Source organism: Rosa chinensis, chromosome 1, assembly GCF_002994745.2.
Source record: "Rosa chinensis cultivar Old Blush chromosome 1, RchiOBHm-V2, whole genome shotgun sequence".
NCBI lineage: Eukaryota > Viridiplantae > Streptophyta > Magnoliopsida > Rosales > Rosaceae > Rosa > Rosa chinensis.
Genome location: NC_037088.1, coordinates 36,054,419 through 36,078,914, shown reverse-complemented (window position 1 = coordinate 36,078,914; position 24,496 = coordinate 36,054,419). Strand labels below are relative to the sequence as shown.

Here is a 24,496-nt window from a genome sequence, read left to right as displayed (position 1 = left end):
TACTTCAGTACTTAATATATAGAGCATTATTTTGTGCAAATATTCCAGGTAAATAATCGATAATGAACGAACAATAGTAAATTAAATTACGTTGTATGAATACGCATGTCGTCAATCACACAACAAACCACTTATAATCACACAATAGTAGCTATAAAATTATGTAGTCACATTAGTACTCACACAACAGAATAAATGGGTATCAGTTGTCCAATGTTAAATCACACAACGGTATAGAAACAATGTGTTGTATGACTTGTGAAGAATTCAACACTGAGCCTCACACATACAACAGGTATGTAACTGTTGTGTGAAGGAACAACCAACAACAGTCGCCATATGTTTCTGTTGTATGATAAGTTAACCAACAACAGCGTGTACTTACTTCTGTTGTCTGAGTGTTATTTTTCTGTTGTGTGAGAAGTTAACCAACAACAGCATGTGCTTACTTCTGTTGTCTGATCACCATCGAAAATGCGCCGCATCCAATTTTTGGCATTGGCATGCGCATAATTGGTGCAACGGTTATAAGTAATGCGTTGTGTCTATGATATTCAGATAACGGTGTTTCACCGTTGTGTGAGTGTGCTCATCACACAACATCGAGATAGACGACAGACATGGTCCACATCACACAACAGATTTCCACCGTTGTGTGATGCAGTTTTTGTAGTAGTGCGTTCGATCCTATCCTCCAAAAGTGACCCTCCGAATAACGGTCTATAGCAGCATTGGCAGCTGGATTTCCTCCCGGGTGTCCTGGTTTTCCTCCTGGGCCAACTGGTTTCTCCACTTCCTGTGGAAGTCTTCGAAAGAATTCCACAGTCAAGTATGAGGATTCCATGTCCACTAAGCGCAGAGTTGACTTCTTACTCTCATCACGGAACCTTTCCAATGCTTCATTAGCTGCACCCGCTATTTCAGCTTGCAGAGTCAGAAACCGTCTTAATTCCTATGAGTCACAAGCATCAAAATCATTAATCTCTTTATCACTGAAAAAACACTTGTTAAGCTGCAAACCTAACATACAAGTTCTGTTTACCTGAGTTTCTGCTAATGACTTTCTCACAAGTTCTTTCAAGACAAAGTGGACCTACAGTATGGATTTTCAGCCAGTCAAAGATAAAGACTTAGCAAAAGTTCTCAACTACTGAATACACTTCAGAAAATCATTTACTACCGGAGATTACCAAAAATGAATACTTACAGCATCCACAGGAAGCCTCAGCTGGACCTCTAAAGTAATTCAGTGATCCCTCAATAAGGCGGCGGTAACCTTGCTCTGGGGCAATCAAGTGAGGCTGATAACCATCAGCCTCTGAAACCACTTTCTTTACATTCTGCATGGACAGATGTCGATCAAATGGAAGCTTCCTCAAAGCAGCAGGCAGCTGGTTGTCAAAGACACCATAAATCCTATCACCTCCGGGTCGCCTATCATGACAAAATCAAGCACAAAGTTACAGTCACAGAGTAGTATTATAGATGATTTTTTTCGTGAAAAGAAATAAACCAAATCCGCTGAGGGGTAATGCAAGTTGATTCTCTATCAAACCCTGTTTTCTGATTGATAAATAACATAAACAACCAATGCATACTGATCCATATCATGTCCGTTTAACCAAAAAAATAATAATAATATAAGTCCGTGTGATATACCAATGCATATTATGTCCACTACATGAACTATTCAGCTAGAAACTAAACATTAGCTCTACCACCTAGAACCCTGTACTGACTACTACAAATTGTCAAACCTTGGCTGTTGAGGACTTTTCTTATGTAATTCTTTGCCCAAGAAACCAGTTAGTGTTGTAAAACTATAGTAAACGAATTTGAGAGAAAGAGAGTATAGACGTAGAGAATAGAATGTGTGTCTTATTCATCTCACCATGAGGAGCCTTATATAGGACTACATGGTGTACACAAAAGGGTAATGCTTAATTACAATCCAATCACTCCTACAATTACAACCTATCAATCACCAATCTATAGGGATAGGTAACTATTACTCATCATTTATTTACATGATTATCCACAAATATTTACAACAGTTAGTTGTTATTAAACATTCTGATTAGATATAGAACAATTACATTAAGTTTCCTGTACAATGCATGAATCATATCTCAGATAATTTGCCACATTTACTAAAGAGACTGATAGTTAAGTACGCAAAGAATATATTAAAGTTAAACCCAAAAAAAAAAAAATCATATCATTTACTCAAATTAACAATATAGGCTCCATTTCAACTTAGACTGCAAAATGGTATTGTAATTCTACAAAAGTTTTGCATCTGAGAACACTAAATTCCAAATACACTGATGAGCCAAAATTGAGAGTTTAAATCTTACCCTCCATCTAAGTGCTCTTTAAATATTCGGTCAAATGCACGGCAAAGTTCCAGTATAGTGTATAATTGAGCCTACAATACAAAGTCTTGGTTACAAACTCATAATTACCTAAGATAATACATGATGAAATTTACAAAATAGAGTTAAACTCACCCCAGCGTCAACGGCTATAGGCCTACCAAGATGGTCCATCTCGGATTCAAGTTCATCAATGCTTTTGTTAATCAAGGATGTGATACTTGGGATACGAGCCCTAATTACAGACTCCAAGTGCTATAAACAAGATCAAATCATCAAAATGGATACTTTATTGAAGGAGCAAGATACTTTTAATTGCAAGAAAGATATTTGCGCTCAAACCTGTGACAGAAGTTTAGCAAGGTACTCTGAACCCATTCTATTAGCCAAGTGCCCATAGTCAGGACTGGTTGCAAAGTACTCACGTTCCTTGCGCCTTGCGACAATCATGTCCGTATTTTTATTAATATCTGCTTGGGAACGGTTCACAACTCCAACCCAAGGCTGTTGTAGGCGATAAGATCTTCCTTCAATAACCTTTTGGGTTAAACATGTAAGATACTAATAATACTAATATTTCTTTGTTTTTAACACAAAGCTTTATATCAAGCAATGAGTGCAAAAGGCATGCATGCAACAAGCATGGGAACATGTAAAGAAAACGATAAAAGAGTTTTACGGATCACATCCTTTTAAAACAATATATGCCTTATGGTTGAAAACTGTTGTATTCGGAATGCAAATGCATCTAGCTAATTATGACCCAACTATTTTCAGAATTTATAATGCAACTGAACATTAGCTTGGTCATTGCAAAAAGCCAAAAACCGTTTGTGAAGATGGTACAGAACAGAGAGAATCATACATCCAAAGCGTTAGTTCCTTTGTCCATCCAATCAAGCTTTGTCATCACCCCAAACGTTCGTTCACCTGTGTGCAAGTTATAAATATAAATTTATGAGACAAATTAACTGTAGGACAGTCCAGAAGCAGGGGAAATGGTTTACTCTAACAAGTAAACAGGGTATACCTGCTGGATCCACTTTCCGTGCAAGTTTGATAGCATCAGATGTAGCGATATCTTGGTTGGCTGGAGATATTGCTAGTATGATGCTATTAGGCTACAATAAGCACAAAATCATCAATCAGAACACAATTGATGTTCATCATGTGAAAAAAAGATGGAATAGAATAGAAATACACAGATGTCACCAAAACATTAATATCTAACGGTTGATTTATAAAAATGTGATCGAAAAGTGGGTCTCTCAAACCGTTGATTAGAAAGTCCTTAACTGGTCCTCATTAGAAGAGTTTCCTTGTCAAGTAATTGCCTCGTTTAATAGACAATCGACATTTGAGCTTCTTTATTATAAAGGCATAAAAAGATGAGATTATATTAACCCAAATTATAAATACGTGATGCTCTGAGGATAATAATTTCTCCACCACATCTACTCACGAGATTAAAGAGCCCAAATTGTATGCAGCAAGCTTAGTTTTGCTTAATTGTTTGTTTTTGCACTCTAAATTAATAATAGAACTCATTTCATGACACGAAATCTTATTTAGGCTACACACACAATGTGATGATCATTTGTGTTTAGTGTGGAGCACTAAGCCTTTATTAGGATGCAATTGCAAGGTGAACAATGTCAAGTACTAGCGACCAAGGAATATACCCGGGGTCAACAAATATCCCTAAAACGTAACAACTAAAACAGACAACCCCAGAAACACAAATGAACCATTCAATTTGTGCAACACAGATAGTTGCTTTAGAGATATCATAAGCCTTTCAGTTCTCATATTGCTCACATTCCATACTATGGTAGCTCTACCTCAGCTTCTTCACTATCACCACCACCTCTTCTCCCACCAATTCCCCAAAACCCATTTGTAGAGACACAACCTCACTAAACGAGGCTCTACCTCTCTCACCAGGATGTCCATTTCATCAGTCCGTCGCCCACTGGACAGGTACATTCTCTATCTCTTTTATAAATTGTCCATTCACAATTGTTTGTTATCACGTTGCAAAGTTGTTTTATTCGTACCCATCACCACAAAGATGGCTCCACTGATATGCAATTTGATTCATGCTATGGATTTCTGTATGTTGATGATTACAATGATACAGGTTAAGGAAGAAAATGCGAGATTAGGATATAATGCATTCGTATTTGGCTTATTTTGCATCTTTAAATTAGAGAAAAAAGCATGATTGGATGAGTTAGTTTGATTTCCTGGATAACTAATTCGTAGGAGGAGAACCATTGTCAGGGTTAGCTAGCTATATCCCAGGTTGAAATGTCAGCTGTTAAATCCATGTCTAGCACGGAATTTGAATCATTTGTTTATATTTTGGATAGAAGAGAGAGAATTGAATGTGTTGAAGTATGGTCATTGCAAAGTAATACTTTGGACTTAGAAAGCGGATAAAATTGAAGCACTCAAATCAGCAAAAATGTAGACCCTGAACTATGAAATTGTTTTGTACTGTAAGTGGGATCTAGATTTTCGTGGGCAATATCATGGACAGTTCAAGAAGCTTTGTGTGCATCATATCTAAGCAAAATTGGCCATTCCCTTCCAATAAAAGGATTGTGGCTCCTTCAGATGCATTGGGAACTAACGCAATCCTGACGCCAAATACATTTTATAAAATGGCGACGTAGACATGTGATTTGTAATCTGGTTATCTTATTATCCAGCTACACTCCTTCAACACTTGGAGATAACATTGACAGTTAAGTAGAGTTCGGACTAGAGGTAAATTTGAGTGAAATGAAAGATCAAAAGATCACCTGTTATGATCTTTTTGTTTGTTTTTTCTGTGTTGGATGAATGGGGCCTGGAGTCCCAAAACAACAGAAAACCTAGCTCATGAGGCTATACGTTTCAGTCTAGGCCTAGGTAGAATAAGCACTGACTGCAGCGGTTTTCTGTGTTCTTGTTTGTACTGTAAACCTTTGAGGATATTGTATCTCAGATTCTCAGTGTACATCATTTACAACCATGTTAGAGATAGTTGTGCTTGCATTTTTGTCGATGTTACCAACCTAGCTCTGATACCAGATTGATAGGACCAAGTATTAAAGTAGAGAAAATTAGGAAAGTAAAGACAACAGTTTCATTTCATTCAGAGCAACCAAGCTTACAATTATATATGGCGCGCGCATCGGAAAACGTGCAAAATAGCTACAATATTTCCGGGAAAACAATGACTTCAAGGTTACTTCATTCAGCAGTAAAAAAATGGTTAATCTGTGATGTGTCTTTGCTCAGTTTGTTATTTCCCTCCCCCAGGCCCTGCTACTTGACAAGCATCATCTTTTCATTTCTTTATGTTTTTTGTAGTTGTTTTAAGGCTGGCCTGAATCACTTCCCATTATGTTGTGGCAGTAAATGTTCTCTAGCATTTGTCGCTCCTCTCGAAGCAATTCTATTTGATATAGATGGAACATTGTGTGATTCAGATCCGCTCCATTATTATGCTTTCTGTGAAATGCTTCAAGAAGTAAGATCTCTCTCTCTCTCTCTCTCTCTCTCTCACACACACACATACATTCACATATACACTAGCATCTTTTAAGACTCATATACTGGTGTACAGGTAGGTTTTAATGGTGGGGTTCCTATCACTGAGGAATTCTTCATTGAGAATATCAGTGGGATGCATAATGAGGAGCTCTGTGGTGTTCTCTTTCCTGATTGGGATCTCCAAAGAGCAAGAAAATTTTTTGAAGATAAGGAAGACATGTTTCGAAGGTAAAATGATGAATAATCCCTTGCACTATGGAGAGATGAGTTGTACTTCTGTTGTGAGCAGAAGTTTTGGCTTAGAAGGACTAACCACCATCTTCATCAATAACTATAATTTTCTTTTTCTTACATGGTTTTGGAACTGTTATTTCTCTTTCATATGCTAAATTAAGAGTTGTAGTTCTATTTTCTTTTTTCTTTTCTTAAATTGTAAAGAGGTAAGCACTGGGGTGAGGACCCTATCTATTATTTGCACAATAACTTCATCCATTTCAGTTTCTCTATTCCAAAGACTCATTCTGACAAGATTAATGGAGTGGTATATGCAGATTGGCATCTGAATAGTTAGAACCTATGAAGGGCTTACATAAGTTGCGGGAATGGATTGAAAATCAAGGCTTGAAACGGGCTGCAGTAACAAATGCACCAAGACCAAATGGCGAGCTATTAGTATCAGCACTGGACCTCCTGGGTTTCTTTGAAGTTCTTGTTATTGCAAATGAATGTGATCGAGCAAAACCATTTCCTGACCCTTACTTGAAAGCTCTCCAAGAACTTAATGTGTCAAATAAGCATGCTTTTGTCTTTGAGGTTTGACTCTGCTTTGCATCAACATCTATTTTTCACTTAATGTGTCACTGCTTTCGTCTCAGGAGTAAAAGCTCGAGTGGCAGCTGGAATGCCGGTGGTCGGTTTGGGCACAAGGAACCCTGACAGTTTACTGCTAGATGCTGGAGCCTCCTTTGTTATTAAAGATTTTGGTGACCCAAAATTGTGGGAAGCACTGGAAGAGTTGGAGAAGAAAGCAGTGAAACGATAAAGGGCAATAACATAAAGACCAAAAGCATTAAATTATACAATGTGTTGAAGGAAAATCAGTTTTGTGTGCCTATTCAAACTAGGAGTAGTAATAGGAGAGAATGTTCTAGAATTCCTAGTTCTATTCGGATTAGATTTCTTTGTAACATTAGAACATGTACTTTGTAATCCCTATTTATAGGGCTCCTATGCTCAATAATGAATGATAATTCTCTCTTGAATCTCTCTCGAATTCTCTTTTACTTAAACACGTTATCAGAACGAGTTCTAACCACAAACCAAAAACCAAAAACCCGAAAATCTTCTTCATCACTGTAGCTCCTAGCCCACGCTAGCCTCACTTGCGCGCCTGCCCCTGCAGCACCTACGCGCCCCTGCGCACGCATCCCTGCAGCACCACTGCAAGTCTGCTGCACTTGCAGCACCAACGCACACCAACTGCATCCTTCTCCTTTCCTGTGGTCGTCCGTCTACTTGCAAGCCCCTAAACGTCTATTCGGAACATCAGATCAAAATATTTTCTTCATCAAAGTTGTTCATCTCTGTCTCTTCCATCTGACCTCCAAATTTCAGCCTTATCGGAGTTATTTTGAGACCTGTACACCAATCGAAGTGAAAGCTGTTTAGAAGAGAATCTGCTCCGAATTTCAACAAGTAAGTTTTTAAATTAAAGTTCCTACTTTTTGAAATTTAAATTTCTTCTTCTTTTTCTTCATGGACTTGTAACCTCCCTTCTTCTACATCCCACCTTTCTTATAACGTGGGTTCGATTCTTTAAAAGTAGAATCGTGGGGATTAACGCTATACGAACTAAGAGCGTTCGTGAGCATTGAAATATTACGGAGTAAGAGTGTTTGTAAGCTTCGGACTAAGAGCGTCCGTAATCATCGATTTATGACCATTAAAACATCATTGTTTCGGTTTAATCCAAATATCCTTGGAAATTAATTTCTTGGTAGCATTAAGCCTCAAAAATCTTATATTAGTTTTCATGGAAGCATTGACTTTGAAATTAAATACGTTCTTGCTTTCCTTTCCAGGATGTCAGACTTGAACGAGCTCGATTTTACTCCATTAGATTCTATGGGCACGGATATTTTCCTATGGGCTCATGTTGTTGAGCTCCACCTAATTGCCCTTGATTTATTGCCTACAATCCAGGAGTCTTGTTCTAAAAGAACCACTCAAGGCCCTCAAATTGCGATAGATAATATCAGGGCATTTACCCTGATGAAGCGCCATACGGAGATGGCTATGCAGTTTGAGTACATGAATGAGGATACCACTAAGAACCTTTGGGGTTGCACCTCGTAAATGTTTTAGTGACGCTCACGATTTTCCGAACTTAGAAGCATGATGGAATAATATCCGCTTCTCTAAACTTTGAAAGAGTTACGAAATATTGTTCGGAAGCACTCCGCATCAGATCATTGATGCATGACTGTGAAAAATCACAAAAGAACAATTGATTGAGAAAACCCTAACATGACCATAGGGGTCATGACGGTGAGGGTATAAGGATTGGAATCCATGGCGCCACTTTTGGCCATGGTAACACTATTCCAATGCCATTGGTCCTAGGGACCATATGTATTGTGCCAATACACCTCAATCAAGCGAGCATCCTCTTCATGGTATTTTAAGGAGTACCTGATCAATGGTGATCAAGATATCGAGCTATGAAAGACTTTGAATCTGGTGATGAAGACAAAATGCAGCAGAATTTTATTTAGAATAGTCGTTTATATTTTCCAAGAATTATGTAATGGCAATATGCCTTTGTCAATAAATGACGATTGTATTAACTCTTTCTCATGTGGCGCATCAAATAAAGTATGATGTCTAGGAAAGTAATTGAGATTAGTGGTATTTAAGAGAGGCTCGCTCCACCGACATCTCTCTCTACTTCCCTGGTCATATTTTATTAGAGTTACCAAACGGATAGAGTGACTATGATTTGTCTTAATTTGATTTTTATTTTGGATTAGACTATGGAAACTTTGATATAATCATTGGCTATCATCAATAAAGTATCGATTTATTTTATCTCATGGCATGGACATATTTTTCAAACTTTATTAAGCTTCAAAGATATAATAGCCAATGGTTTTCATGTGGAAACACATTGTGATAATGGACAAGAGTTCATTTGCATCACCTCTAATGACTACGGACATAAAAGAGTCTTAGAGAAACTTCTGTGTCGATCTAGTGGGTTGTATGCAACCACTATTTGCATAATTGAATCCAATCATGTTATGAGAGATGATTTATGGGATTCTGACACATATAGGCTTTGGCACGACCGTTTAGGACATCCAAGTCGTGATATGATGTCCGAATATTAAAGACTTCACACGAACATCCATTTTTCAGAACGAAAAGAAGTAAAAATATGATTTTGGACACCGAAAGATCCCCTGTGCCTCATGGCGCCATTCACCCCCAAAACCGGCCATCCTTGGCCGGCACCGCTGTCCCCCTACGGCCTCAGGGTGGCATTGACTCCACCAATGCTCTTTCTACTCCAAATTTTGCTTCTAAAGTCAATTGTGACTTCGTGGCTCAACCAAAATCCTCATTGGTTATTTCTAAAGCCCATCATTTGTTCTGCAAAGCCTGCTCTTTAGCAAAATTAGGATCGAGACCATCCTATGCAAAGGACACTAAAGAAAATATACCATTCTTACAAAGAATTTAAGGTGATAATTGTGGACCTATTCAACCACCATGCGGACAATTTTGATATTTTATGGTGTTGGTTGATGCATCGACACGCTGGTCACAAGTCATGCTATTATCCACTAGGAACGCTGCATTTGCTAAACTCCTAGCACAAATTATTAAGTTAAGGGCTCACCACCCTGATCATCCTATTAAGTCTATAAGATTAGACAATGCTGGGGAGTTTACATAAAAAACTTTTGATGATTATTGCATGTTCATTGGGATTGATGTTGAACATCCAGTTCCTCATGTTCACACCCAAAATGGTCTCGCAGAAGCCACAATTAAACGACTACAAATGGTCACTAGGGCATTGGTAATGCGCACCAATCTCCCTATTTCTGCTTGGGGCTATGCAATTAATATTACATGCAACTGTACTTATTCGTTTGAGGCTCACTGCCACTCAACCCTTTTCTGCGTCCCAGATGGTGACTGGGTATGAGCCTGATGTCTCACACTTACGCACATTTAGGTGTGCAGTTTATGTGCCTATTGCGCCGCCACAGCGCACCAAAATGGATCCTCAACGACGATTAGGCATTTATGTTGGATATGACTCTCCAACAATTGTCCGCTACTTAGAACCCTTGACAGGCGATCTCTTTACCGCTAGATTTGCGGATTGTCACTTCGATGAGACAGTCTTCCCATTGTTAGGGGGAGATAAGAACATCAATGTTCAACAGGAACGACAGGAATTGTCGTGGTCTATCCCCACTCTGTCTCATCTTGATCCCCGAACCGCACAGTTTGAAATTGAAGTGCAAAGAATTCTCGATCTTCAGAACGTAGTAGAATCGATGCCTGATGCGTTTTCTTATATCGCTAAAGTGACCATATCACACATACCTGCTGCAAACGTGCCTGCAAGGATTGATGTCCATAAAATTAGAGGACATGATGCCATCTCAAGGGAAACTAAGCATGGCGCCAACGTCCCCTCTCACAGTGATGGTGACGTTGTGGCTAGGCCCATGGCTCTTGCGAGGAAGCGCGGGAGGCCCATAGGTTCGATGGATTCTCGCCCAAGAAAGAAAGCGAGTTTGGCACAGAATAATCCATTAATCATCGATGTAAATAATCCATCTCATGAGAATATTTCGGTCCAAGAGACATCATTGGGGGACGCTCCAATGTCAGAACCAACTCCAGAGAATAGAGAGATCTTCATGAATTACACTAGTGTACATGAGATGATGGATAGAAATTCTATGGCTATTGATGATGCATTTACATATCATGTTGCAAAAGGAATTATAGAATATGATGATATCGAACCTCGCTCTGTCGAAGAATGTCAACGAAGAGCGGATTGGCCTAAATGGAAAGATGCGATCCAGGCTGAATTGGATTCACTACCAAAGAGACAGGTATTTGGGCCTATAACACAGACACCCCCAGATATAAAACCTGTTGGCCATAAATGGGTCTTTGTTAGAAAGCGTAATGAGAAAAATGAGGTGGTTAGATATAAAGCCCAGCTCGTGGCGCAAGGTTTCTCACAATGCCTTGGAATCTTCTACGAGGAGACATATTCTCCCGTAATGGACGTTATAACGTTCCGCTACCTTGTCAGTTTGGTAGTTTCTGAAAAACTTGACATGCAGCTTATGGATGTGGTTATAGCATATCTCTATTGGGATCTAGATTCAGCGATATATATGAAGGTTCCAAATGGACTTCAATTACCTAAATCAAGTGGCTCTAAACACGGAGTGCGTTTTCAATAAGATTAAAACGCTCACTATATGGATTAAAACAATGAGGGCGGATGTGGTATAACCATCTAAGTGACTACTTGATTGGGAAGGGATATATTAATAACGAAATATGCCCATGCGTGTTCATTAAAAGAACAAGTTCTGGATTTGCAATCGTAGCAGTTTATGTCGATGACATGAACCTAATTGGAACTCTAGATGAGTTAAAGGAAACTGCTACATATTTGAAATCCGAATTTGAGATGAAAGATCTTGGGAAAACATGGTTTTGTCTTGGTTTAGAACTCGAGCACCGTAGTGGTGGGATTTTGATCTATCAGTCTGCATATACTCAGAAAATTCTAAGGCGCTTTAATGAAGATAAAGCAAAGCCTGTGAGTACTCCCATGATTAGTCGTAGTCTTGAGCCCGGAAAAAGATCCATTTCGTCCAAAGGATGAGGACAAAGAATCATTAGAGGCCGAAGTGCCCTATTTGAGTGCAATAGGCGCATTATTGTACTTAGCTCAATGCACAAGACTGGACATCTCCTTCGCAGTGAACTTGTTAGCTCGACATAACTCTATGCCAACACGCCGCCATTGGATTGGTGTAAGACAATCTTTCGATACCTACAAGGTACGATTGATATGGGCCTATTCTATCCCTACAGAGAGAAAATGAATGACGGAAATTTGGGATGGGACCCCAAGAGGCAAAATGCCACCGTCCAAGGGTTGGCCGCCGCCGCTGTTCGTGGTGGTTGGCATCTTCCTACTCCCCTCCATCAAAACGACAATGATATTTGATGGGTTTTACTGATGCAGGGTACCTCTCTGACCCTCACAAAGGTCGCTCTCAAACGGGTTATGTCTTTACTGTGGGAAGCACTGCGATATCTTGGAGGTCTAGAAAATAGACCCTTGTTGCTACTTCCTCAAATCATGCAAAGATTATTGCTCTGCATGAAGCCGTGCGTGAATGCATATGGCTAAGCTCTATAATTAGACATATTCGAGGAAATTGTGGTTTGAAGTCTACCACGGATGAACCTATATGCATTTATGAGGATAATGCAGCTTGTATTGAGTAAATGAAGTTAGGTTTCATCAAGGACAACAACACTAAGCATATATTGCCTAAGTTCTTTTATAATCAGCAACAACAATCACTTCTAAAGATTGAAGTGAATCAAATCCGATCAGAGGATAATGTAGCGGACTTATTCACTAAGTCGTTACCTAAATCCACATTTGAGAAACATGTGAAGAGCATCGGATTGAGAAAGTTATCCGAACTCCCACGATTATAGCAATCAGGGGGAGATATCGACATCAGGGGGAGTTATGATGTCTACATGTTCGATCTCGAAGAATGAAGGACGTGTTGCACTCTTTTTCTCCTCCTCGAAGTAGTTTTTGTCCCACAAGGTTTTTCACTCGAGCAAGGTTTTTAACAAGGCAACGGATGAAGCGTCACCACCAAGTTTGAGCGGCACAAGGGGGAGTGTTGAAGGAAAATCAGCTTTGTGTGCCTAATCAAACTAGGAGTAGTAATAGGAGAGAATGTTCTAGAATTCCTAGTTCTATTCGGATTAGATTTCCTTGTAACATTAGAACATGTACTTTGTAATCCTATATAGAGGGCTCCTATTCTCAATAATGAATGATAATTCTCTCTTCAATCTCTCTCGAATTCTCTTTTACTTAAACACAATGGAGGTTTGACCTTGCATATCCCAACTGTACATGCATTCTATTTTTTTTTGGTTACATTGTAGGATATCGAGCCCTTATCAAAACAAAATCCTGTTTGAAATTGAGCTAAACTATTACATAGTATTCTTCAATTTTTGAATATCTCAAAGATGTCTTTTCACAACTGGAGAGAGAACCTAGGTTTTCTCCAACAACAACTTCCAGTGGCGCACACATCTAATCAATGTGAACTCCAAAGACACTTGGGGCTAGAGTTGATGGATGGACAACAAGATGATCAGTTTCCTAACCCAGCACCTTAGCCACAAATTGGCACTCAAATTTCTTTATTTACTTTTGTCCGTGATAGTTTCATCGATAATAGTTGTTACGTATCAGAAACTAAATTTGTTAAACTAGTTTTGCCAAGGACACTTTCGTGGCCAATAGTTGTTCTTATCTACTGATATGAACAAAGCTATGCTTGCGAAGCAAGCTGGAGAATAACTCAGGGTGATCAAGGTCTATGGTGTAGAATTTTTCAAGAAAAATACCTAAAGGATGACTCCTTATTACAACATAACTATCGGAAGCCAAAAAATTGTTCCAGTGCTTGGACTGGGATTGTTTATGGTGGTGAACTTCTAAGGAAAGGTCTTCACTGGAGGATTAGTAATGGTACTGATGTTATACTTTCGTATGATAAGTGGTCTTCAGTTGGTGTGTTAAGTCAGATTGTTTGTAATCCTAGACATTCTAACCATATGTCTACTGTTAAAGATTTTTGGTGTATTGGTGAATGGAATCTTCCCATTCTCATAAGCTGTTTACCTATGGAGATTGTTAATAAAATCACAAGTATTCTAATCTCTATGACAGGGGTCCCTAATAAACTCATTTGGGGAGGTGCTTTTTCTGGAGTTTTTACAATTAAATCGGCTTATCAACTTCTTTGGATGAACCAGACCAATCAAGTAATAGGTGGAATCTGGTTTGGACTATTCCCATCCCTCCAGAAATTAAAATTTTCTTATGGCTTGTGCTGCAAGGGAAAATCCTCACCAATGTTCAGAGATTCAGACGAAACGTGGCTGCTGATCCTTTTTGTCATGTCTGTGGTGATAAGGAGGAGACTTTAATTCACTTGTTCAGGGATTGCCCCAGAGCTAGCAAGGTTTGGCAAGCTTTTAATTAATATTTTTTTAAACATGAGGATTACTTTCAATTTAGATGGGATGAGTTGGTTATGTGCCAATATCTATCAAAAGTGTACTTTTCTTAATATGCAGTGGAATGTCTTCTTGTGCAAATAGCAAACCCCTTATGCAGAAAGACGTGCGGATTGATATGTTATCTTGGTGTAAGCCTTCTCCTGGGGTTTTGCAAACTTAATATGGATGGCTCCCGTGTTGGTATTGCTACAATTGGAGTAGAAGAAGTAATAAGTGATTCTTTTGGGCACTGGATAAATGGTTTCATGTGCAATATGGGGTTTGGAGAGGTCCTTTTGGCTAAAGCTTGGGGTAAGTTTTATGGTCTACAATGGGCTTTAGACTTGTCTATTACTAATCTAGAGGTGGAATATGATTCTTTAAACTTGGTGAACCTGTTACATAAAGAAAATGCTGAGCTCCACCCTTTAGGCACTTTGATCTTGAATTGTAAGCATTTGATGCAGCAGTTCGCTACCATACATGTCAGTCATATTCAAAGGGAGAGACATATGTTGGCTGATGTTCTAGCTAAACGCTATGTCAATTTCTCCAGGCATTTGGAGTCTTCAAAGACCCCAGTGTTTGCTTCTGAGGTGTTTCTCTATGACATTATTGGAGTTGTTCATCCTAGGAAGACCACCAGCCATATGAGCTTAATTGTTCTCTCTTTTCTTTTCTGTTTGGGCCTTTGGCTCCCGATGTACCGAAAAAAAAAAAAAACAAACAAACTAGTTGTTCTTATTGAGAGATTCTTAGGTAGGGCAGGCATGCCATGTGGCGGTATGTCAAGCCAATCGGTGCTTATGCAATGAGGTGTTTTACGTGTTTCATTTTAATTAAACATGGATAGTTTCGGAATACAATTAAAAAAATAAAGAAACATGATTGGTTGGGTGTACCACGTGGCTGATATCTCTACCCTACATAAGAATTTCTCTGTTCTTATTTACAGTTTCCAACGACCCTTTGGTCACATATAGTTGTTTCTTTTTATTGTTGCCGGTGAATTTTTTTCGATAACAATTGTTGCTCATCAAAAACTTGAACTTTTTAAATTACTTTTGTCGACGATTGTTTCATCGGCTATCATTATCTCATCAAAAACTTAATTTTGAAATTAGATTTACAGACAAATATTTTGTCCAAAAAGGTAGTTCCTCATCAAAAATAAATAAACTTTTTAATTACTTAGCAATGATTTTTTTCATGGGCAAAGGTTATCCCTTATTCTTTTCCTTAGTTTATGTTTTATTTTAGTTGACAATCATCGCTTGCATGGATCAAACAATCGAGTAATTCATTTCCTTGGGAGTATAACATTTTTCCGTCGCCATCCACCAAATCTCAAAATGATTTCAAAATATCATTTTTCACAAAAAAGTGTGTGCTATATTTAGTAAAACTTTTATGTAGTCTAAGACTAGGAATAAGCAGAGGAAATTGATGAAGAAGGGGAGGAATTAGCGGAGGAAAATGATGAAGAATTAAGATGAGAGAAGTGTTGAAGTTGCGGCAGTCATTCGCTTTTTTGTGCTTAGGGTGCATCTTGTTGTTCCAAAATTTCAATGGGATGAAATCTCACTCTAAAGATCTACACAAGGTAAAGATCACTTCAATCAAGTGCCCTAAACCCATCTGCAAGAAAACATTCACAAAAGAAAAGACCTATCACGTGCATGTTGATAAATGCACTAAGCCAGTAAGCCTTGATTATGAGATTTGTGCTCATATGCATTTGAAACTCAAGCATTTATGTTTGTAGAGCTTGTCAAAATCTCACCAAATGAGGCTCTACCTGTTTGATACGCCCAAAATAGATGCTCAACTTAACTGTGCAATAATATAGTCGTCAGTAGTAAAGGATAAGCAAGGATCGTTCGAAGCCAGAGATCAATGGTAACTATATTAATCACACAAAAGAAAATAAAACAAAAACTAAACTAACACTAAGAAAAACATCAACAAAAGAACAAGAGAAATAAGATGGAAGGACAGAGAGGATAGAAGAGTGCGTTGCAATGCTAAAACGAAATTGATTTGGGGGGTTTTTGGTTTTTTAACGAAAAACAAATAGAAAATAAAGAAAACAATTAAATATTTTTTTTGGGTTTTGAAAATATATGGATGAAGCTGTTAGGAACTCACAAATCCACCACCAAAACATGCTTGAGACAAATTTATCATCCTAGTTTCAATTACTAAGTCGTAAAAAAAGGTTTCAATCAAGAACAAACTATGAACGCATGCATAAGTTCTTATTACTTCCCTAAATTACTTAAGCAAGATGAACGCACCATTACTAAGCCTTTATAATAAACAATTAAGGTATAGAACGCTATCCTATTAATAATTTGTTCTAAGCATTAATCACACGTGGAAGTTTGATCCAAACAAGAATCCAATACTAGTGTGGAACGCCTACCTAGCATGCAATTCCCATTATTTGATTTGGTCTGTTGTCCTATAGACTTTGCTACCTTTGAAATAAATATGGTTCACCGTTTAGGAGATTAAAATACCTATTTCTACCCCCACTCACATGATCATAATATTTTATGTGTGCATTCATAGATCATAAACATGCGAGAGAGTTATCTGTAAACCAAAACCAAATAAACAATTTCGCAACAAAGCGATCACGAAACTAAGAATCAAAATATTGTCAAAAACATGTCTTAGGGGCTTCAAACATTGCCCCTAACAAAAGTAAATTAGCCACACGTCGTCTTAAAATTCACAACTAAAAACATATGAGTTTGAATTACAACTTTACAAGAAAGTAAAAATTGTAAAGGAGAGAAGATAAGAGCCACGAATTCACTTTTAGTCAGCCTTGAATGCAAAAACTTCCTTCAAGATGGTACACGGCAAAGCTTGATGAAGGTGGATGATGGTGTGCACGGCTTTTTGCTTCTTGAAGTTTAGGAATTTTAGACTTTGTGAACTAGGGTTTTTAGGGCAAAAGATGGTGCTGTAGATGGGTGGTTTTCAACGTGTTCAGATGCTCTATATATATGAGGAGCGCAGCCCAAGTTTCCTTCTCCAACACTGCTTTGAAAGCCTCCCCTAGTTGCTTGAGGATTCCTCTAATTGGTGCACAATTAAACAGGTTTCAAGCCTTAACAATCTTCCCAAAATCTTGAGGAATCATTCTAGGACTCTCCTTGATATTTTCAGCATCAATAACCTTCCAAAAATGCACCCAAAATCTGTCCATAGAAGATTTCCGCCAAACTGTCCTGTTTTGACTGGGACTCAATTTCTGTCTTTGATGCTTAATTCTTGGACAAGGAAAGAATTCCTCTCACCACTTTTCTGGATGGTTCTTGATGCCTACGTGTTCTATGACATCATATCTTCTAGAATGATCAATAACCTTCTGGAAAAACTCCAATTAAGTCGCCGGAAAAGTTCTCCCAAAAAACTTCGTGAAAAGCTGACAGTTTCTGCCTTATCGGGAAGCCTACTTTGAATTTGATTTCCTGTGACTCGTTGACACTTCTGACCAGTTTTTTAGCTCTTTTTCAAGTAAAAAAATCATGACTTTTAAGGATTGCTAGTCCTTCCTGCAAAGGTGTAGCTGGAAGAATGCAAAAAACGCCCCCCAAAACTGTTCACGAAAAATCTGATTCTAAAACTGCAGTTTTCTGCTTTGCAGAAACTGTTTTGCACAACGATTTATGTGGACTTTCCTTGTTATTTACAGCCAAAGGGTTCATCAAACTTAATCCTTTGCATCAGTACTTCATGGTCCATTGCTTCTTTGCTCCCTTTAAACTCTTATCTCTCTTGAATCACTTCACGATCTACCTGAAAAGAAAACATAGTTAAAATAAACTTTTAAAAGGAAATAACTAAGAAAAATGTGAAGGATTGCACATTATATTTGTCGCATTTTATGCTCCTATCACTATTTTACTAACAATTAATTAGTTTCTATCAACATATTTTGTTTTGTAAAACATGAATTCTGAGATTTTTTAATATGTAGAAGTATACTTGATGTAGAGTAAAGAGCATTTCAGACTCTTGGCTGTGATTTTTTCTTTCTTTCTTAATTTTCTTTGTATTCTCAAACTTGGGATATATGGAAATGGCCAATGTTCTTGAAGGTTCATCAGCATCATACCTCAACAAAAATGTTCACTCCCCATGACCCTTTCAATTCAAAGGATTGTGCATGCTCCTTTTGCATTTAGAGCAAAAGCAATCCTGACAATGTCAACTTATTAGACATAGCGAAATTGAGGCTACAGATCTAAGACTTCTTCGAGTAGAAATAAAAACAATAAAAGTCAAGTGGCAAACATAGAGTTCATGAACAATAAGAATATTGTCTTGCATTGATCTTTTAGGATAAAAGCATCTTGATTTTTAGAAATATATATTTGTCTAAAAGTGGGTTAACTCTATTTTTGAAATGATCTTGTACACAACATTACACAAGCTTATAGGTCTAAAATGATCAACTTGTTCAGTGTCACTTTGGGGATCAACATTATATTAGTGTGACCGATTAAACCAAGAGAAGAAATAATGGAGAAGACCTTGTGTACACAACATTACACAAGCTTATAGGTCCAATAGTCCTCTAGCACCTTGGGTTGCAAAATATCAATAAAATTTGGATTCTAATCAATCACAAAAAGGACCCGATGTCAAGATCAAAATCTTCGATCCCATGATCCTGACTTACCAATCAATTATAACTAATTAGAGTTATTGGAGAACCAAATTGGATTACAAACCCTATAAAAGAGACAACTTACAAGAATAATTAATTACTAACTACTATTCATGCATGCATTTATATCAGTCGCTTGCTTGAAAAGTTGGTACAATCCAGATACAAGGTCGATTGGCCATATTCACTAAGGTATTAGCATATTTTGCATAAGGTTGTGAGACAATTCCAGTTTCCACGTTATACACAGCAAAGTTGTAATGTTTGAAATCTTTCCCTATGCGATCGCAATCGTGGTTGAAGTATATGCAATTTGGCTTGCACCCTGAAAAATTTGAAGCCAAAACAGAGATAGAAGAGTTATCACCAATGAAGAGAGCAACATCACCGAGTGTTTTCTTCTCAGTCCACTCACACCGATCGAAATTGAAATAAAAGACTTTGAATTCCTTTGTCACCCGTTTGGAAAATCCATCTACTTTTTCGTAGAAACAATACCTATCAACCATCAACAATTTCTTCTCAGTTGAATACACGAGATATCTCTGCATAAACTTCGTTCCTGAAATCTTGTGTCCAACCAATTTCACATTTAAGTTGGACTGAGCCGTAATATCAAAAGACAAAAGCTGGCTCCATCGATTCATAGCATAGAACTTATCTTCAGTGTGAACAACTTCTCGTATTAACGTCCACCTATTGTCAACATAAGTTGTCAACATAAGTCCATGTAGTGTCTTTAATTTGTTGAGTCTAATAAAAGCCAACCTACAGTAGTCCTCATATATGACTACAACATTAATGCAATCTTTTGCATTTAATATTGGGTCTGCAGAAATAGTTGCCTTGAAGACAAAGTTGTTGTATCTAATTCGGTCAGCCCAAATCTCCCTCAAGTCTGCTTCCATGTTGGGAGGGAGTACCGAAGGAGAGCAAATGACTGAATTTTCTTTGTATTTCCTTCCTTTAACCCCAACGAATGGCTTTATTAGGGTTACAGCAAATTCTTCAACCACATATATCAACCATCCTTACTTCAAAAATATATCAACCATCCTTTTGATGACCCACAAAACCGCTTATTTGGAACTCTTAATTGCAAAGCCAGGACCTTGTTATCCACAACATTGTATAAATTCCATGTCCGGTTTTTGTCACTATAAATCAAGAGCATTGGACAACTTGACATCATAGGCACAAGTTACTTTAATTCTTCTTTGCTACACAATGCCATGACCTACACACAACACTGAATCGCACATAGTCTACTAGTGACACCAATCGCTCCAAAACCGAATCTAAAATGTGCTTAGGTAATCCTGACCAATCTGAACAATACCCCCACAAAAAAAAGATACCAATTAGAGATCGAGATCAGATTGGCAAACCATTAATTGTTTCATGAAATAAATTAAAAAAATTTAAATTGAAAGGGTATTATCAATCATACCTGGATCCATTGCTTGATCGCGGAGGCTCTGTTATCGTTGTTGATTTCTTTCAATAAAAAAGAATACTAAACTCTGGAAGATCGATTGACAATTGCAAGCAGTACGTTCCTCCCCTTAAGAAATTAACTTCCCCACCCGCGTTATTTATATACTGTGATCATAATATGTTTTGTCTGAGTTTTTCATAATCAGTTAGGATGTGGATTCCATTACGTAACTGATTTAACTAGCTTTGCTCGTCTCTCTTGGGCAGTTGGGCTTCAATGAGCTTAGAAAAAATTTGCCTCTCAACTTTTTTTTTTTCAAAATTTTATTTGCACCTCCTACATATTTCTAACTCCGAAAAATGTGGTGATTCTTTCCTTGTTGTTTGTAGAAGTGGGTAGGACACATTTACTATGAAGTGAGCTCATTATTATAATTGTCACACCGATGTTGATCACACTATGCCAGAAAAGTAATCAGACGACAGAGGAGATCTGTCGTCTGATAAAAAAAAATTTGTTCTCTAGTACGGTGCCGTCTCTTGGGGGTATCAAAGTTTTTTGGTCTTCTGTTGTCTGATGAAATCAAGACATGAGTTAGCTATGTATTATTGAATTCAGACGACAAATAAATGTGATGTGATCTGAAAACAAATAACAGTTCCTTGTAATTTCTATGATCTAATGCTTATTCCAAAGACAGAAAAATGTGGTTTGAATGCTCCAAAGTAAAAGATATGAAATCCCATCTGTTGTCTGAATGGACTTATAATAACAGTTTTGTGTTGTTTTATTCAAATTCTAATAACAGTTAACTGTCATTAGCATTCAGTTTAGATTACATTTATCTATCGTCTTTAGTAGCCTACAATAACATTTATCTGTTGTTTTAGTGCACAAGTAACAACATATTTTTTCTTGTATCTGTTGTTTGTTGATATGTCCAACTACATATTTGGATTTCATTTTGTCATTGCTTTTTATTTCAGAAGACAATTTTCTGTTGTTTGAGTGCACAAGTAACAACATATTTTTTCTTGTTTCTGTTGTTCTTAGATATTTCCAACAACATATTTAGATTTCATTTGGTCGTTGTTTTTCATTTCAGATGACAATTTTCTGTTGTTTGAGTGTACAAGTAACAACATATTTTTCTTGTTTCTATTGTTCTTAGATATGTCCAACAACATATTTTAACTTTGATTTAGTGGTTGCACTGTATTTCAGATGACACATTTGTGTTCATATTGTGTGACAACTAGGATGTAATCTAGAAACTACACAAATGCCATATATTATTTAATTTGTCATTGCAGCCAAGAAATACATCCATAATTGTCTCATACATAAACCAAAGTACAATAATGTAATTGCAACCAAACACTAGCCTACTTATTCCTAATGGGAGCTTACGTCCTCAAGCCCATGTCTTAAGCTAACTTCTGAGCCTTCTCATCCTTCTACAACCAATGTCTTGAATCCATTATTCCATGATGATTGATTGGCAAAACTTCATTTGGCTTGTAAGGAATCGGGCTTCTTTCATGCTTTAACCTAAAAATAAACATAGTTGTAGAAATCAACTTCATGGCTTGTAAGGAATTGATATTGACATGCGAAACATAGAAGGATGCTATGGAAAGTTATCATGCGCTTATATACATATATATAGCATCATTCTCTGATGCAGCAATATATGGGATTGCCAATCATATACTCTTATGAGAACATGACACAGCTTAATTTAGCAGTCTTATATATACTCTATGCTCTATATATCTGTTTCAGATCAGGTAAACAAAACAGAAAACAAAGAATTTCGTGCAGGGGGAGGTACCTGAGCAAATGTCATGAGCACACTACTACGTACAGCATGGTTTGAAGTAGCAGTAACAATAACTACTTTTCTAGATTCCATTTGTCACCCACCTAACAACTCACAACAACAACAACAAAAAATTTCAGACAAGTAGAAATCTGGTGTATCAGACTCGAAGAATAATGTTATCAAAAACTGTGAAGGATACAAAACAAAGAACAAAAAGATGTTGGGCTGAAAGGAAAAATGGAAACATATGAGCTCTAATGTTCTATAAAGTTTCAACTTCATGAGAAGAGAGTATAACAAAGGTTCACATATGTGATATAATTAATATATTCTTGTATAAGCAGCATTCCAGAAAATATATCATTACATATAACAAAATCATTATGTATGCTCTCAAGATTAGAGGATCTTAATAAATCACAATATATGATAAATTCGTGGACAACTTTGTGAGTACAAATTAATCATGTATCTGAGTACAATCAAATCTAATATACTCCAATCCCTATAACTACACTGAAATGAAGTGTACGTTTAATTATAATATGAACCACATTCCTACAATTTACAATGGTATCTTAACTATAGGCTACAGATTGCAACAAACTTATTGAAATTGAAGGCCAAAAGTATAAAGAACTCATACATCACCTCAGCTAAGATGCACATTAAAACATCAAATTGAAGGCCAAACATTACATATTAACACATCCCATAAACACCAACGGAAACTCACCGGTTTCAGAAAGTTGGAGTTTCATCTTCGCTTTTACTCTCTCCGCTGCAGACTGTTCATAACACAAGTTGTTTATACCTACACTAGCAAGCTAATTCTCTACATCACCAAGCATAAGTAACACCCACTTTGGGACATCCACGAGCCATGGTGAGGCCCAACCGAGACATGCATCTTGTAGCCCTATGTTCAAGCTACGCTACGGTATCCGGAAGTCGCAAATCCGTAGCCGGGAAGCCACCTTCCCGGCCTTGCCAAGTTACCTCCACAATATGCTTTTCTAGACTAGAATAGTAACTTTGAGTCCCACATCTAAGAAAATGTAAATGAGGGAGCCTCCTTCCCCTATAAAAGGAATGCCTCCTCCCACTTAAACACCATTCAACACACTCCATTACACACTTTGTAATGCACTTGGGCCGCAAGGCTCGACACACTAGTATAAGCTTTCAAGTGGACGTAGTCTCCCGCTAAGGCGGGAGGTGAACCACTATACATCTCGTGTCACACTCTCTCTCTCTCTCTCATTCTTTACGTTAATTAGATCCCCAACGGATCCAAGCGTTAACATTGGCGCCGTCTGTGGGAAGCCGACACACAAAGGCTTCGTCACTTACCATTGAGTTAAGTCATATTAACCGAGCTCAAAATAATTTATTTCTTTGAGTTATATAATTGAAATTCTTAGCGGTAACTTGTGCCATCGGGGCCGGTCAACGCCGGTCAACATGTGGTCAACGCCCAAGGAGTCGGTCAACGCCCATCAAGGCTTGTTCAACTTTTGGTCAACGCTGAACTATTCACTTAGTCAACGCTGAACTACCAAAAAAAAAAAAAAAAAGGTTTGGTGTCAATCTACTCAGGACACCCACAGATCCACTTTGGCTACTTCATCGCTGTCAGCCTTTACAAATGGCTCCGCCAAGTACCATCAGCGGCAACCCAGCACCGCCAGGCTTCTTCAACAAAGCACCCTCAGCGGCAAACTTATTCCGCTAGGCTTCATCGACGGAGCCGCCAACTGTACACCGCCGGACTGTACGCCGCTGACCCCAAGCTACTCGGTGATGGCAGCAGCGTTGCAATTCGACGATCATCAACAATATCATCGAGCAAAATTCCAGTCAGGTCCAAGTCTCCGCCGACTCTCCGCTGAACACCAAGTCCTCAACTAGCTACAGCACTGCTAGCATACACCAGCGGCAGAACCTCCGCCAGCCGGAAACCGCTAGCCAAAACTACTCCAGCTGACTAAAGCACCGCTAGCCTCCACCGCTGAGTGAAACACCGTCGAGCACCTCTGCTCCATTCAGTTCCAAGTCTCCACCGAGCTCCAAATGCTCCGCTGAGTTCCAAGACCACCGCCGGCCACCACTGTTGACCGAGCAGCTCCGCCAAAACTTCTATCAGTGGCACCGCCAAACGCCTACCTCAATCGTAGCACCGCTAGCTCCGGCAGCGATCACCGCTAGCAATCCTTCACCAGCCATCTTGACGCACTGTGCAAACCTCC

The 24,496-nt window shown here is 38.1% G+C and overlaps 3 protein-coding genes across 3 annotated transcripts; 1 reads left to right on the top strand and 2 right to left on the bottom strand.

Moving 5' to 3' along the window:
• Nucleotides 1-137: 137 nt before the first annotated feature.
• Nucleotides 138-4,272, bottom strand: LOC112165858 (dynamin-related protein 1E-like). Its single transcript, XM_024302560.2, has 12 exons — nt 4,217-4,272; nt 4,039-4,090; nt 3,406-3,496; nt 3,241-3,305; nt 2,718-2,912; nt 2,511-2,630; nt 2,358-2,428; nt 1,217-1,434; nt 1,152-1,159; nt 1,043-1,093; nt 706-952; nt 138-151 (listed from the first exon to the last, which is right to left on the bottom strand). Exons 1-12 carry the CDS (start codon nt 4,270-4,272, stop codon nt 138-140), a joined length of 1,188 nt encoding a protein of 395 aa, XP_024158328.2.
• On the top strand, nt 4,173-6,729 carry LOC112165850 (haloacid dehalogenase-like hydrolase domain-containing protein Sgpp). Its single transcript, XM_040512962.1, has 4 exons — nt 4,173-4,355; nt 5,781-5,895; nt 5,992-6,146; nt 6,470-6,729. Exons 1-4 carry the CDS (start codon nt 4,321-4,323, stop codon nt 6,483-6,485), a joined length of 321 nt encoding a protein of 106 aa, XP_040368896.1. The 5' UTR covers nt 4,173-4,320; the 3' UTR covers nt 6,486-6,729.
• A 12,383-nt stretch (nt 6,730-19,112) lies between these two features.
• LOC112165845 lies at nt 19,113-19,892 on the bottom strand. Its single transcript, XM_024302536.1, has one exon. It carries the CDS (start codon nt 19,890-19,892, stop codon nt 19,113-19,115), a length of 780 nt encoding a protein of 259 aa, XP_024158304.1.
• Between the last annotated feature and the right edge of the window lie 4,604 nt (nt 19,893-24,496).

What these genes read in the sequence shown, in the direction of transcription:
- LOC112165845 (XM_024302536.1), bottom strand. Translation starts at nt 19,892, where the DNA reads ATGGAAGCAGACTTGAGGGAGATTTGGGCTGACCGAATTAGATACAAC.
- LOC112165858 (XM_024302560.2), bottom strand. Translation starts at nt 4,272, where the DNA reads ATGGGTTTTGGGGAATTGGTGGGAGAAGAGGTGGTGGTGATAGTGAAG. An exon ending in GTGATAGTGAAGAAGCTGAG is followed by an intron (nt 4,091 to 4,216) that starts GTAGAGCTACCA and finishes TGTCTGTTTTAG; the next exon opens with TTGTTACGTTTTAGGGATAT. An exon ending in AAGGAACTAACGCTTTGGAT is followed by an intron (nt 2,913 to 3,240) that starts GTATGATTCTCT and finishes TTAACCCAAAAG; the next exon opens with GTTATTGAAGGAAGATCTTA.
- LOC112165850 (XM_040512962.1), top strand. Translation starts at nt 4,321, where the DNA reads ATGTCCATTTCATCAGTCCGTCGCCCACTGGACAG. An exon ending in GTCCGTCGCCCACTGGACAG is followed by an intron (nt 4,356 to 5,780) that starts GTACATTCTCTA and finishes ATGTTGTGGCAG; the next exon opens with TAAATGTTCTCTAGCATTTG. An exon ending in TCTGTGAAATGCTTCAAGAA is followed by an intron (nt 5,896 to 5,991) that starts GTAAGATCTCTC and finishes ACTGGTGTACAG; the next exon opens with GTAGGTTTTAATGGTGGGGT.